The 16,261-nt window shown below is 34.8% G+C and overlaps 1 protein-coding gene across 2 annotated transcripts in view; it reads right to left on the bottom strand.

Moving 5' to 3' along the window:
* Adipor2 (adiponectin receptor 2) overlaps positions 1-16,261 on the bottom strand; it is an 83,412-nt gene that overhangs the window by 23,567 nt on the left and 43,584 nt on the right. For both annotated transcript variants that reach the window (XM_076853981.1, XM_076853980.1), the window contains exon 2: positions 11,863-12,119. In XM_076853981.1, the coding sequence (XP_076710096.1) occupies positions 11,863-12,033 (171 nt within the window). In that variant the 5' untranslated portion in view covers positions 12,034-12,119. The remainder of the gene's footprint in view (positions 1-11,862; positions 12,120-16,261) is intronic.

Below are 16,261 nucleotides of genomic sequence, written 5' to 3'. Positions count from 1 at the left end.
TGATTAAAGTAAACCAGTTTAATGGAATAAATTCTAGGCTAAATAAATAAAAAGTAGTTCCTAATATCCCAATTTATGAAGAAGAATCTGGAACAGAGGAAAAGTAGGACAACCATAAAAGCTGATCTCTTTATTCAACCTAATACCTTGAAAATTCAAAGATGTGGGGGGAAAGCCATAAAATTGTAGATCAAGGCAACCTAGTTTGAAATTTCTCTTGTATTCCTGTCTCAATGCTTACAAAATGCTTCTATAACTTAAACAAACATAGCTAAAAGAGTATAGGCTTTAGGGTCAAAGGCCCAGAGACAGTGGCCTACTCACTTCAACCAATACACAACATTATACATTTCAAAAACAATTTTAGAAGATGGAAGAATACAGGACCAGAAACCAAAAGATCTAGATTGTATACCCTAGGTGATTAAACATTATATCCTCCACTGTGTAACACTGACTCTTCATTCCAGGGACACTAAATTCTTTTCAGGATCAGAAAAATGCCAGTATATATGCACCAGTATATACTCAATAAATGTTAGCTCTCAATACTATTCCCTAAAAGCATCATACTATTTCTTGCATTTCAGCCTTTGCATCCACTGTTCTTCTCTCTGCCTAGAATGCCCTTCAGTCCTTATTCCTAACTACCTCTGAAACTCATGTTTCATCTCTTGTGATCCCCACTTGCAGCTGGAGTTGCTACCATAGCATCCTATGCATGCAGTCACAATGCACTCACCACAAATGTATTATTTATCTTTCTCTCCAACTATATTGTAAGCTACTTATGGGCAGAAATCATGTCTTATCTTTGTATGCCCAAAGTGCCGTCACATGGTAGAGAAACTAAAAACATCTGAAGAACAATTAAAGGCACACACACCCAATGTCTTCTGGGCTCCTTCCCACTCTGACACTCTAGGAATCAAGTGGGTACTTGAAAGCAAGCCAATACTATTTAATAAACATTAAGACATCAGAAGAAAAGGCTGGTGGGGGAGAAGTTAAGTTAAATTAGCTCAACCTAAAACAGTGAAAAGTCCAAGATGAAAAGTCCAATTGACTTAGAAATCACCTTTGTGGAAGAACTGTTGGGGTGGATCAGGCTGTATGTGCAGGATGTGTTTACCAATTTTATCAGTGGAGTACCCTTACAAAGGAAGAACAGGACAACAATTATTTATTGTTCACTAACTACATGCCAGACACTCTGATAGGTGCATTTTTGCAAATTAAATCCTCACAATAATTTTCTGAGTATTTCCATTCCCATTTTATAATACGGAAGTCTAGATCGAGCATGGTAAATAAAGAAACAGAAGCTAAGAGAAGTTACACAGCTCTAAGTAGTACCTTGAAATTCATCTAATGACATTATCTTGAATAATCATTTCAATAACTATACAAGTCTATTAGGCTCATTAAATACTGTGTTTGAACTGAATATCTCATAATAAAGTAGTAGATACTATTATTTTTCAAATATAAGTAGGTACTATAGTGATTTACAAAATACAAACTGACTTACGATGAACATTTCAAATTCAAAGACAATTTCTATCATATGGTTATTCAAACTTTTAAAATGTGACTATTATAAAGAGGTCTGTTATTGTTTTTAATATTTAAAGGGGACATGGGATCATAATCCTGACTCAATAATTCCACTCCTGGGTATGTAGCTAACAGAAATGAGCATATATATATATATATATATAGAGAGAGAGAGAGAGAGAGAGCGCAAATAAACAAAAAAATAGAATGTTCATAGCAATTGTATTTATAATAGCCCCAAACTGGAAACAACACAGACTGCCTTCAACAATAGTATAAGTAAATAAAATGTTGTATAGTAACACAATGAAATAAATACCATGAAGCAATAAAACGTAACAACCTACAACTACACCCAGAAAACACAAGATAAATATTGAAAACATGATTCTAAGACAAAGAAACTAGACATACATATCTGGAATGATTACAGTGATATAAAGTACAAAAACAAGAAAATTAATCTATGACATTATGGTTACCTCTGGAGGAAGGAAATACACAGTCATTATTAAGGGGACTTCTAAGAGTACAGATTTACACACTTGTATCCAGTTTATATAAAAATGTCTTAAACTTTATTTATATCTGCATACACATTGCACTTCTATAAGGTTTTTGTTGTTTTTCCTTTAAAGGGTTCTCTTAATCAAAAAGGTTGGGTAACAATACTGTAAAAGCAATCAGGGATTCAAATTCAGGACTCTGAAGACTGAACCTTGCTTTTTTCCCCTGCTTTGACATTTATCTACTGGTATACAGAAATGGCTACACTAAACAAAACTCAATAAAAAGTATGAAAGAACCCATTAAATAGGACTGCTTAAGCAAAGATACCTAATAAGACTGATTTCTGGGGGAAATCTCATCTTCTATCCTCTAACCAAAAAAAAAAAAAAAAAAGGAAGGAAGGAAAGAAAGAAAAGAAGTATTGTGAAAAAGATCACAGAAATTGAGAATGAGAAAATCTTAGGTACCTATTACCTAGTTCAACATCTCATTTTAATGTAAAGCAAATGCAGGACACAGAAATGAAAATTGGCACTAACTTTTAAATATTAGTAAGCATAAGTATCTTTGTTACTTATCTTTCTGTCTGTGTCTGTGTCTCTCCCTACCCCCTCTATTCAGTAGGTCTGGAATAAAATTGTGGCAATTTGTATTTATTTTCTTTTCAAATGAGCAGTCTTAATAAATTCACTGATTTAAACCTAGTGATAAATAAACACTACATAAGAAGATACATCATTCTGCAATGTTTATGACTATCCTAAATCTTATTTTATTAATTCAGAATTTCACTTAACTTCCTAAAGAAAAAAGACACCCTTATTGCCTTGTAATTACACTTTTATCCTTGTCAAATACATGATTGGTATTTGACACAGTGAGCCTGAGGGCTCTTTTCAAAGAAGTCTAAATAATCTACTTAGCTTCTACATTTTAAAACAGAGCAGGAAAAAAAAAATGCTCAAAAATGATGCAAAAAAAATTTTTAAAAAGAAAATGAGGCAAAATTGTTCTAAACGTGAAATACTGCACTATGGTACATATCAATTTATTTTCAAAATAGAACACACCTGAGAAGCAAAATTATATTGGTCTAACAGAAAACACACATGAAACAATTCTGCGCAGAAAAAAAAAAAAAATCAAGTGCTGAATCTAACCTCTGGGATCAACTCAGGGGCAGGGTTTGGAATTCAGAAACATTAAGTTAATCTGGTGTCAATTTTCATAAAGGCAGCTTTGTTTAGCAGAAAGAGAAGTCAGAAGACTTGGCACAGGCTCTCATTTAAGCATGGGACCTTCAGCAAATGACTCAAACCTTCCTGAATCTTACTTTTAAACTTTTTCAAAAAGAGATTTTATTTGCTCTTCCTATTTCAGAATGCAGTTTTGAGAAGTTAATGAGAAAACATCTGTAAAAAGTACTATCTACAAATTAAGGGCATTATTAGAATTATCAAGAAAGATACACACACTACTGCTAATGGTTTAGATACTTCAACTTCGAAAGTGAAAATAACGAGAAATGAATTTTTCTCCAAAAACAAATATCAGTATATGGAACTCTTCAAATCACTTGGAGATATTAAGTCAATATTTTGCCTTAATATCAGTCTCAAAATTAAACAGTATTCTGTTAACTACTCCTTCTTTTCATGCTCCCATGTTTACTATACAACTGAACCTGAAACTGGCAGCAATAGCCAGTACTTTACACAAATTGACTAGAAAAAAATGTTTTTTAAAAAAACAACTTCTTATATAAATTAAAGGACTTATCACTGACAGTGATTATCTTATTTATTCTTTAAGGGATTTACAGGTTGTGTATTTTCCACTTCTGCACTTTAGCCATGCACCAAGAATCACTATATACCTAGCACTTACAAAGGTACCTGACCCAGAGTAGAACAAAAAGGCCATGTGGTTTCACCTTGTAGGCCACACACAGCACAATTTTAAGATGGGCTGTTTACACAGATTACAATTTGTTGACAAATTTCAGCCTGGGCCTGAAAATTACATTACTACAGTACTTCTATTACTAAAATGTTTAAGAATTCTAGATATATAACATGCTCCTGAGGTAGAATACATCAGGCTTATCAATCTCAGCACTACTGGTATTATTAGCTAGATAATTCTTTGTTGTGGGAGCTATGTACTTTAGAATATTTAGCAGCACTCCTGACACCTCTACTCACTAGATAAAAGTAGCACAATCCCATTGTTATAACAATCAAAATGTCTCCAGACCCTGCCAAATGTCTTCTGTGTATGACAACTGCTCCAAATTATCCAACACTGGAATATGTTGAAAATAACAATAAATACAGTGATAATACCTATATCTCAGTTGCTTTATTTATTAATGGGCTCTAGGTCCCTTAAACTTTTTCTTTTTTTCTCATCTCTAACACACAGGGTTCAACATACCAAAGTATAGTCACTTTAACTAGACACAGTATTTTATAATCTGAAGAAACCATTGGATAAATAACTGCTTTTGTTTTATAACCCAATGCTCATTATTAAAATTCTAGTCAATCAATATAAACAACCATAAGCATAATCTAACAAAAATGAAAATAAATCCTCACATTAAAATATCCATATATAAGATATTACATAGCATTTTTACTCTTTTGCAGAGAAACTAATGTAGCTTTATAAAGTAATAATCTGAAACTTGATAAACAGAAGATGTTCTTTCAGCCCAACGTTTTGTGATATAAGAAAAAACAATCTGGGGCTGGGGTTGTGGCTCAGTGGCAGAGCGCTTGTCTTGCAAGTGAGAGACCCTGGGTTCTATCCTCAGCACCACATAAAAATAAACAAAATAAAGATATTGTGTCCATGTATAACTAAAAAAAATATTTAAAAAAAAAGAAAATAAAAAACAATCTATCAGATTCATCACTGAGAATTAATACTCTTAAGTACAATAACCTAACCTGTATAAAGATCCTGGAATGGAAAACTGTGACAGATTTTATAATATGGTCCTCACATATTATGGTTCTCACATATAGCATGAGAAATATATAGAGAGCACGTTGTATATCTAGAATTCTTAATCTTTTTTAGTAATAGAAGTACTGTAACAATGTAATATACTTCTCTCCACAGAGGAATATGCCCCATCTTTGAACCCGGCCACATAACTGCTTTCTCCAATAGAATATTAATAGATAAACATATACCACATATGAGCAGAAACTTTAAACACAAATGGGTGATCTGACTTGGTCTACAGGAAACATGAGAAAATGTGGAGCTGACCTCAGCAGACTAGCAATCTAGAACAGTCATACTTGACAGTAGCCTTCATGAAATGTGTACTTACTGCTCTAAATCACTAACCTCTGAGTGTTTAGTTTCTGCAGCAAAAGCTGACTAATATAGGAATAAATAAATAAGTTTTTCTGGCACACTGACATTAAATGTTTATGTAACTCTAAATTTCAGGGTATATGAATTTATAAATTGCAAGCATGTAAAATATTTTCCTTTGCTTTTTTCCATTCAACATGAATATGCAATTACAAACATTGTTAGAATAAAAAAATTACTATCCTCAGTATTTTCACTGAAGAGTTGTTTTACAATTCATAATCCACATTGTGATATTTAAAATACCAAGTACAAAGTAAGAATAGCATGGATTCCAAATACAAGTTGACAGAATCCAGGAAACATCCAAAACAGAGTGTTAGAATGTAGAACACCTTGATATCTTCCACTTCTCCCCCAGCCCACCTGCTCTCCCCTTATTAGAGATTGAACCCAGAGGTGCACTGCCTCAAGTTATATCCCCAGCCCTTTTTATCTATTTATCTTTTTTTTTTTTTGGAGACACAGTCTTGCTAAGTTGCTGAGACTGGCCTCCAACTTGCAATCCTCCTGCCTCAACCTCTTGAATCGCTCACATTACAGGCATATGCTACAACATCTTGGCTAAAAAATAAAAAAAGTCTTAAAGAACATTCCTTTTATGGTCCAAAAATATCTTAAAAAACAATACCTACATCTACACATTTGCTATCAAATGTGAACTGGAAAATGTATTTATTTAAGAAGAAAATAAGCCAAAAATAAAGGCCTATTCCAAAGTGTGCCTTATGTTCCCACTTCTCCACTAAAATGGTTCTCAAGTTCACAATGAACACCATGTTGCCAGAACCAATGCTAACTTTTTAAAAAATATTTATTTAAGTTGTAGTTGGACACAATACTTTTATTTCACTTATTTATTTTTATGTGATGCTGAGAATCAAACCCAGGGTCTTGAACATGCAAGGCGAACACTCTACGGCTGAGCCACAACCCCAGCCCTCCAATGCTAACTTTTCTATTGTAGTCATCCTTGATCTCGCTAGCAGGACTAACAATAATCGACTCATTCCTGCCTCTTCTCCTTCTAGAAACACTCTCTTGGTTTTTTTCATTTTATACTTTCCTCTTCTCACTGGCTGCACTGTCTTACCACCTCAAATGTTAAGTAGTATTCTTCAGGCTGGGTCCTAGGAACCCTCATCTTTTCCTATCTTCACTCTCTTCCTTTTGAGCAACCTAAACTATGTTAATAATTTTAAATATTATTTATATACTGCTACTTCCTCAATATTATCTCCAACACAAACCCCTATGGAAATCCAAACTCATACTCAACTAACCATAACAAATCCACTAAGATGGATCATATTTAACATAGCCAAAAGCAAACTCTTGATCCACCAACTTAAACCTTCAATTCCAAACTCATCCTCTTGTTTTTTCACTTTCAGAATACGGTATCATATCCCCTTCAATTCAGTTATTCATATTACATCAGGTCCTGAAATCTATTTCATCCCATCTAACAGCAAATCCTTTCAACTCAACCTCCAAACCATAGCTCAAATTTATCTACTTCTTGACAACTCCACTATCATCATGGACCCCAAATAAGCTATCAAGTTTTTTTTTTTTTTCATAAATTTCTATAGTAATCGCTTAACTCACTTCTAAGTTTTCTACACAGGAGCTAAAGAGTGACCTTTTCAAACTCTACATAAGTTGTCATCGTTTCCTTGCTTAAAACTTTCCAATAGCTTCCAACACCATTTTTCCATATTATCACCTACAAGAGTTCTTTCCTATTCTTTTTTTTTTTTTAAATTGACTAATACTAAACTCCCTCTCTCCTTTCCCCACAGTCCTCAAGAATAGCAAATTCAATTTAGACTCAGGACTTTGCACACATTGTTCCTATTGCTTGAAAGGCCCTACATAAATTCCCTCCTTTCCTCTTAGCCCACTTACATCCTTTACTATTCAGTATCTCTAGAAGTTACCAGAGGAATTATTTCTTCATCAACACTGGTATTTTTAAGTTCAATATAAGCATATTTCACAATAGTTCAAAGTGCACATTCGAAACACTTAAGGTCAATCCAGGTGAACTGGGCTAGCACAAAATAATCACATAGAGACATAGAAATACCTTTTACTTTGGGTCCTGTGAAGGCTCCTCTGACCTCAGGGGTCCATGGAAAGAGGAGCGAGGAGCACATGCTAAACCCTTTTATTGGGGAGAAGCCATTCAAATGAGGCAAGGAGTAGGATTACAAAGGAATTGGGAGAGTGCAACTCAACCCCACCAGGTGACACTTACTTCTAGAACCACAGCTTGCTATCAAAGCTGGGACAACACCCAAGTCACTACGAAATATACCTCATACATCAGGACTGGAAGGTGTGGTCATTCAGAGCGGCTCCCCAAACTTGACGATATCTTCTTAATATTGTTAATAAAATTATAGAATCCTACTGTAGTTAGGAATACAGAGATCATCTATTGTTCTCATATTACATGTAACAAAAAATAGATCAAATAATTTGCCTGTTTTTAAGCAAATTTTAAGTCTTCTAATCTGTGTTTAATATTTTGGTCAACCTTCTATTCTGATTATTATTACATTTTAACTTCCTTTAAGATAATCCCAGTTACAGGAAAAAAATTCTAAGATTCACATGTAACCACAAAGCCACAGTAACTTTGAAACCCAAACAGCCACAATAACTTTGCAAAGAAATAAGGTGGAAGCCTTCTATATCCTGGCTTTAACATATTATAAAGTTATAGTCATCAAAACAGTTATGGTACTGGCATAAAGACAGACATATAGACCAATAGTACAGACAGACTAGACAGCCCAGAAATAAGCATACGCGTATAGAGTCAAATAATCTCCGCCAAGGATGCCAAGACTACATAACAGGAAAAGGAATGTGACAATACATATACATACTGGGAAACTGTACAACCATATGAAAAAAAAATGAAGCTTGACTCTTATACTATACATGAAAACCATCATGAGCTACTCTATATTAGTATGGCCTCATATCTGTTAGGATGGCCATGATCACCAGGATGTGAAAAAAAAAACAGAAACTTTCATACTGCTAGTGGGAATATAAAATGGCATAACAGCTATGCAAGATAATATGGTACAAATGCTAAGGAAATCAGTATGGCAGTTTCTCTAAAACTTTAAAATGTAATGACTGTGATTCAACGATCTCCCTTTGATTTTTCCAAAATATTGAAAACAGCATCTTAGAGAGATATGCACGCCTATGTTCCCTGTTCCATTACTTACACTAGCAAAGAGATGAAAACAACCTAAACGTCTATCAGTGGGTGAATACATAAAGAAAATGTAGCATATAGATACAAGAATATTATTCAACCTTAAAAAAAAAGGAAATCAGCGGGCACAGTAGTGCATACCTAGAATCCCAGCAGTGTGGGAGACTGAGGCAGGAGGACTGCAGGTTCAAAGCCAGCCTTAGCAACTTAGCAAGGCTCTAAAAGCAAATTACTAAGACCCTGTACTCAAAATAAAAAATAAAAAGGGCTAGGATGTGGCTCAGAAATCAAGCACCTCTGGGTTCAATACCTAGTACCAAAATACAGAGAGAAAAAAAGAGAAGAAAATCCTGATGCTATGCTTCATAAATGAAACCTGAGGACGTTATACGCTAAATTAAGTAGTAAACCAATGACAGAAAGAAAAATACTGCATGATTTTATCTATCTGAAGTATTTAAAATAGTGAAATTCATAAAAACAAAGTAAAATGATTGTCATCATGGGGAAGGGGAAATGGGAAATTGCTGTTTAATGGGGGTGTACATAATTTCCATAATGCAAGATTAAAAAAAAGTTCTAGAGGCCCTCTGTTTAGCACTGTATATATAGCTAACTAACAATACTGTATAATATATTTAAAAACTGTTAAAGGTACATGTCATGTTATGTGGTTTTTTAAATTACAATTAAAAGATAAAACAACAAAAAATGATAAATCCCAGTTACTCACCCACACCTAGTAATAGCTCTTATTAGTTAAAGAGTAACTACTTAGGCCTAAGTACTTAGGCCTCACAGCAACTCAGGGAAACTTAAGTTGCTCAGCCTAAGTAGGGAAGTTTAAACTGCTAATATGCTACACTAAAAACAGTAACATGAAATAAAGTCTCAAGTATAGAAGAAAACTCTTACCACCAGTATCTGTCAAACTTCTTTTTAAACAAATACTATTGGTTTAAAGGCCGTATTTACTATACATATTCTTTTTTTTTTAAGCTGTAGTTGGACATAATACCTTTATTTAATTAATTTTATGTGGTGCTGAGGATCGAACCCAGTGCCTCACATGTGCTAAGCAAGCACTCTGCTGCTGAGCCACAACCCCAACCCCATACTATACATACTTTTAACCTTCTTTTAAAATCCCATAAACTGGCTAGGCACACACCTGTAATTACAGTTACTGGAGGATGAAGCAGAAGGATCACAAGTCCAAGGTTAGTCTGCTACACAAGTTAGAAAGACCCTGTCTCTTTTTTTTAAAGGGCTGGAGTTCTCTTTTCACAGTGCCTTGTAGGCAATCAACTGCATCAAGTATGGATGACAACCTGAGCATTCTCAACTTGGTTATTGTTAAAAAAAAAAAAAAAATATTCCTGAACTTACAAATACTACTGTGCCTCATCACCTGGGACCCAAAAGAGCTGGCAGAACATGCAAACTTTTCAATCTCACAAATACATTGTCAGAAAACCCTTAAAAAAGGAAGATAAAAAACCCAGAACCAAAGCACCAAGATTAGTGTCTCATTACGCCACATCAACATGGGCATATTGTTCTGGAGAAAAAGTCTACAAAGAAGATTAACGAAATGACTGCAGAATATGCTAAACTTTTGGCCAAGAGAATCAAAGAAGAAACAGAGAAATGCTAGAACAGATTGCCAAGAGACACAGTCTGTCCTCTACAAAAGCTTTTGCTTCTAATCTGAATCCAGTTAAAATTAAGAATTAAATAAATAACGTCCAAAAGGAAAAACTGGGGAAGGAGGGGCATAGCTCAGAGGTACAGAGTTTGCAAGGCCCTGGTTCAACCTCCAATACCATCAAAGAGGAGCGGGGGAAAAAAAATGAGACTATCTGTTGATACGTATGTAAGCACACAGATATGCACATACATAATCTTTTATTCTAAAAAAAAATCTAGCCAAAATTATAAAGTTGGTCTTATAAAGTGTTACCAGGAACAACAAATTTCACTATTATAAAATATTTGAAAGGACAAGACTCTGTAGTTCAACCCAATAACACTGCTACCAATAAGCATATATTTTAGGATGGTGAAGCTGCTATTCCAACCAAAGATTTCAAAACATTTTCATTACCAAAACTCAGTGAGAAATGTATTTCATGTTATTCATATTTATACACAGATATCCAACTACAAAAACTAAAAATTTTCATCAAATTTAATGTAGTTTTCATGTAGTTTAAATGTACATTACTTACTTCATATGCACTCAATATTTTCATCCTATTTTTTACTGTTCAATTTTGTTGTTTGTAGTACTGTGCTTCACCCACCGAGCTACATCCGCATTCTGTGTTCTATTTTTTTTAAAGTTGTAGATGAACACACGGTATCTCTATTTATTTTTATGTGGTGCTAAGGATTAAACCCAGTGCCTCACACACGCAAGGCAAGTGCCTTACCACTGAGCTACAGGCCGAGCCCCTACTTTTAAATACTAACGTAATACTAACATTAATTCACAAGCTGCTAACGAGCACACATTACAGTCTAGAAAGAGTGTACTACCTACTGCTGCAACATTAAACATATACTACATAATGCAACATTTCCAAACCCCATAGCAAAGTCTGTAATGACTTTCTAATATTGTTCTTCACAAAAATTTATACCTCTGCTCTCTAAGGGCAGCGGCTGATTAAAAGACTGGTCTTTCCTCTGAGAAGTGAAAGGAAAAATTAAAATCTACCTTCTGTTTTCAGAATTCTACCAACCCCCAAGGTATAAACTGAAGATAAACAGTTTCTGGAGAAGCTGTTTCAGCATACAATTAGAATTTCTCCAAAAACATCACTGATAACATCATAACTAAACATGGGTCAAATACGAAAGGTTATATGGTAATACAAAAGAGCATTTCTTCTCCCTTAAACAAGAGAAAGCAGATTAAACATTATTTTAAGTGTCAGTGGAAAAGTAAAATATAAAATCAAATAATACCAGAGTTAAATTTAAAAAATTTCAAGTTATTGTGAATTAAAAAATACAAATCAATACCCCTCCCTCTCCCTCTTTCCAGCAATAGCACTGTGTGTGTCTATTCTTTTTAAAGTATCCTCCCTCCCCCTCCCCACTACACCCCCATAAATATTTGCTTTGTTCGTGTAATTTCAACTTTTACTTACCGTTTTATGATGGGAAGAACACACAGATGCCTCTAAAATGGGTTCCAAATCTCCTTGGTGGATGTCATTATCACCTCCCCTTGTATCATCAAGTTGGTGCCCTTTTCTGAGCCTTAAATCTGGCTCTGGAGTCCTGTTGCACCCCAATCGTTTTTCTGCTGGCTCGTTCATGGGATACCCAATCCTTTCTTACAAAGTAGTCTTTCTTTCTATCCCTCTTCTTGGGAGAATGGCTTTTTCAGGATAGGGAGTTGATCCTAAAAAGAGAAAAATTTTGCTTAAGTATTTTTTAAAATAAACGTGAGTGCTGAGTGGAACATATCAGTTATATTACACATTAAAACAAAAAATTCAGCAATCATTAAGAACAATAAAAGAATGTATAAAAATCTGTATTTGCAGATAGGAAAGATCACCACGACCTTTTTAAAAAATAAAAAACAAGACACAATGCAAAATGTTTAATGTGTTCCCACTTACATGTTACCAAAATGTCCAGCTATATAAAGTATACCTATACACAGAATGACTAGAAAGCATTCAAAAATATGTTCTTGGCAAAGAAGTACATGTGAAGTCTATAGAGTGAGAAGACTTTTCACCTTGCTGTGCCTGATTTTCTTCCTACCATGTGTCATTTATTTTTCCCAAATAAAAACATACCTAACTGTTCAAAGAATAGATGTAGGCTTTTACATTACAGCTGAGTTTTACATATCCAATCTCAAAACATCAGAATGATACTAGTATAAGGTGTTTTTATTTCTATTTCACCAAATTTTGCATGAAATAAATAAGACAAAGTTCATGGACTTTGAATTTATGTAGTATTTATTTATATATTTGCTGGGAACTGAATATCAGTCATTCATTCATTCATTTATGCATGCAACGCTGGGGACTAAACCCAAGGCCTGACACATGCTAAAAAATTCCTCTACCACTGAGCGATATCCCTAGCTCTCTTTATTTTATTTTTGAGACAGGGTCTCACTAACTAGTCAAGGCCCAGGCTGGCTTTGAACTTGCAATCCTCCTACCTCACTCAGCCTCCTGGGATATTAGCTGTATACCAACATACCTGGTTTTTACTGGTAATGTTTAACATTCAAAATGCTTCATGTTTGACATTTCAACAATTTTTAGTTGTTCTCACCTCTGAGTAGACTACCTTGGAAGAAAGAAAGAAAGAAAGAAAGAAAGAAAGAAAGAAAGAAAGAAAGAAAGAAAGAACCAGAACATACTCCTTTTATTCCATCTTAGTTCCCAGAAAGTGCTATGTATATAAATGTTTAATGAATATTTGATCTAGATGATATTTCAATGTTCTTGAGTGGCAAAGACGCTTTCAGAAATAATCAATCTCTCTCTAAACTGGACTGCAGTAATTTAGTTTCTTAGAGGTTCAGGTCTTTTTTCAAGTCCTTGGCACTTAGAACACAAGCTTATTTTGGACAATTTGTTGAATATCCAAATTAGGAGACTACCACAGCCAATCCAATTAAAAATACCAAAACAAGATGAGCTCACACACATGCCAAACTCATAAATCCCACGCAATTCAAAAGTTCTTTCTAAATGGAGCTGGGGTTGTGGCTTACTCAGTGGTAGAACACTTGCCTTGCATGTGAGGCATTGGGTTTTGAATCTCAGCACCGGATATAAATAAATGAATAAAATAAAGGTCTGTCAACAACTAAAAAACTTAAAAGAACTGAAATTATATTAAAAATTAGCCAACAGTCAGTTTTATAAGTCACTTGAGTTTACTACAGCATTTTTTTTTTTTAAAGAGAGTGAGAGAGGGAGAGAGGGAGGGAGAGGGAGGGAGAGAGAGAGAGAGAGAGAGAGAGAGAGAGAGAGAATTTTAATATTTATTTTTTAGTATTCGGCGGACACAACATCTCTGTTTGTATGTGGTGCTGAGATTCGAACCCGGGCCGCACGCATGGCAGGCAAGCGCGCTACCGCTTGAGCCGCATCCCCAGCCCACTACAGCATTTCTTTACAGGCTTTCTAAAGTTTATGGTAAGAACAAACACAAATCTATAAGGAACACCAAAGTTGAGCATGCATCTATTACTTAGGGGCTTAAGCAAGCCTAAGAAGTTTATAACCAGGCTATTAATGACCATTTTTGAAGAGGAAATTGTTAGGAAGTATCTGACATAGGCAATGCCATTTTGAAACATATCCTACCATCTTAGAACAAGAGTCACCTCAAGGTCACTCTGGCTCAGCCTGACCTAAACCAGAGACAGAAGACAGTACTCCATTATGCAAAGAAATATCAAATAATACTCTATAATCGTAAGAAAGGAAACTGTTATCTGGGACTGAAATCTGGAAGAACACCAGGTTCCTTGGGAAGGTGACAGCACAAGGACCCTCTCCCTAACAAGAAGTTTTTCTTGACAATCCCTAACAACTGCAAAAATCTCCCCATTCATCACTCCCCTGTATCTATCTGTAAATGGAACATAGGTCTCAGTCACCAGTGGGCCCCCACCTCATATTTGTCCCAAATAAACCTGTGTTACTGTTGAGCAGCCTCTCCTCTTTTTAGTTCTTTCATTCACATCTTTCCTCACAGAATCAATGCTAATGGTATATACTTATTTAATTGGTTATAGCTTACAAAGCTACTTCAGGGCTACCATTTTAAGGGAAAAGACAGGATAAACACTGTACCAGAGAATGTATATGTTGTATTGTGACAAGAATCTAAGATTCTTCATTTGAGCATGCAACAGGTAACTAAAAGAAGGATTTAAAAAAAAAAAAAAAAAGGCACCTCTGCCTACAATTTGCATCTGGTCTCCTTTTCTCTCAGTCACCTTGGATTCCAAGAACATGGTGTCGCATATATAATATATTGTGATGAATCCAAAGAATACCCCCAGGAAGCTGCAGCTATCTAAAATAAGCACCCCATCACCACCAATCTTGTCAACCAAAACAGTTTGCCCAAGACTGCTTGACTATGCATATTTGTGGTCCCCCTTGTCTATATAATCTGGAAGCTCCTGTCAGTAGCCCCAAAGACAGCACTAAGAAGGTAGGTCCCCTTGATTTCCCAGCTAGCTACAAATGAAAGCTTCTTTTCTACTTTGCACCACTACTTACTTTTTCCACTTGGTTTTGGGGGCAAGTAGCTGTACCTGATTTGTTGGAAACCCCCAAAATTAGATCTCTGGCCTAGGTTTCCAGTGATACTATCTCATCTAATTCCTAAATATAGTCATCTGAAATATTATTATTGTCTAATTAATAAATGTGGAAACTGAGAATGGAAGGTTAAGTAACTTATTCAAGGTTGTTAGGATACAAAAAAGAGACACCAGGATTTATTCTAAGCCATTTTTGAAACTTCGCGAAGCTCATATACTTTCTACTGATCAACAAAATTAAGATTTAGGCAGAGGACTCAAGATAAGAACCTGAACCCTGAGGTTAGATGGTTTATAACACAAGTAAACTACAGAATCTTCATTCTTAAATTGTAGCAAGTAGAATTAAGTTTCTTAAAAGAATCCTTAAAATAAAACCACAAATTTCTCATAGCAGGAGCTATATAGAAAAGTGCTGCTCATTTGTAAAAATGTAAACAGAATAACACACTTAATTATAATCATTTTGTAGCCCTTGATCTAAAAAAAAAGAAAGAAAGCAAATGAAATGTTTTCCCAAAGAATTTAAGAATTCTAAATAAAAAAATAAGAAAATCAATTTCCAGGGATGGATTGAAACTAAAAAGCTTCTCCTCAGCAAAAGAAACAATCAGTGAGGTGAATAGAGCCTACAGAATGGGAGCAAAATTTTACCACATGCACATCAGATAGAGCATTAATCTCTAGGATATATAAAGCACTCAAAAATCTTCACACACACACACCAAAAAAAAAAAAAAAAAATCAATAAATGGGCCAAGGAACTGAACAGACACTTCTAAGAGGATATAGAGTCAATCAACAAATATATTAAAAAAAAGTTCAACATCTCAAGCAAATAGAGAAATGCAAATCAAAACTACTAAGATTTCATCTCACTCCAGTCAGAATGGCAGCCATTAAGAATACAAACAACAATAATTTGGAAAAGGATATGGGGGAAAAGGCACACTCTTATATTGCTGGTAGGAGTGCAAATTGGAGCAGCCAATCTGGAAAGCAGTATGGAGATTCCTTGGAAAACTAGAAATGGAACCACCATTTGACCCAGCTATCCCACTCTCTGGTTTATACCAAAAAAAAAAAAAAATAGCACACTATAGGGACATAGCCACATCAATGTTTATAGCAGCACAATTCACAATAGCTATTGTGGAACTAACCCAAAGGCTATTAAGTAGATGAATTAAGTAGATAGGGAAATTAAGTAGATAGGGAAAATGTGGCGT

The sequence above is a fragment of the Callospermophilus lateralis genome, chromosome 4 (assembly GCF_048772815.1).
Source record: "Callospermophilus lateralis isolate mCalLat2 chromosome 4, mCalLat2.hap1, whole genome shotgun sequence".
Lineage (NCBI taxonomy): Eukaryota > Metazoa > Chordata > Mammalia > Rodentia > Sciuridae > Callospermophilus > Callospermophilus lateralis.
This window is presented reverse-complemented; position numbering and strand designations above follow the sequence as displayed.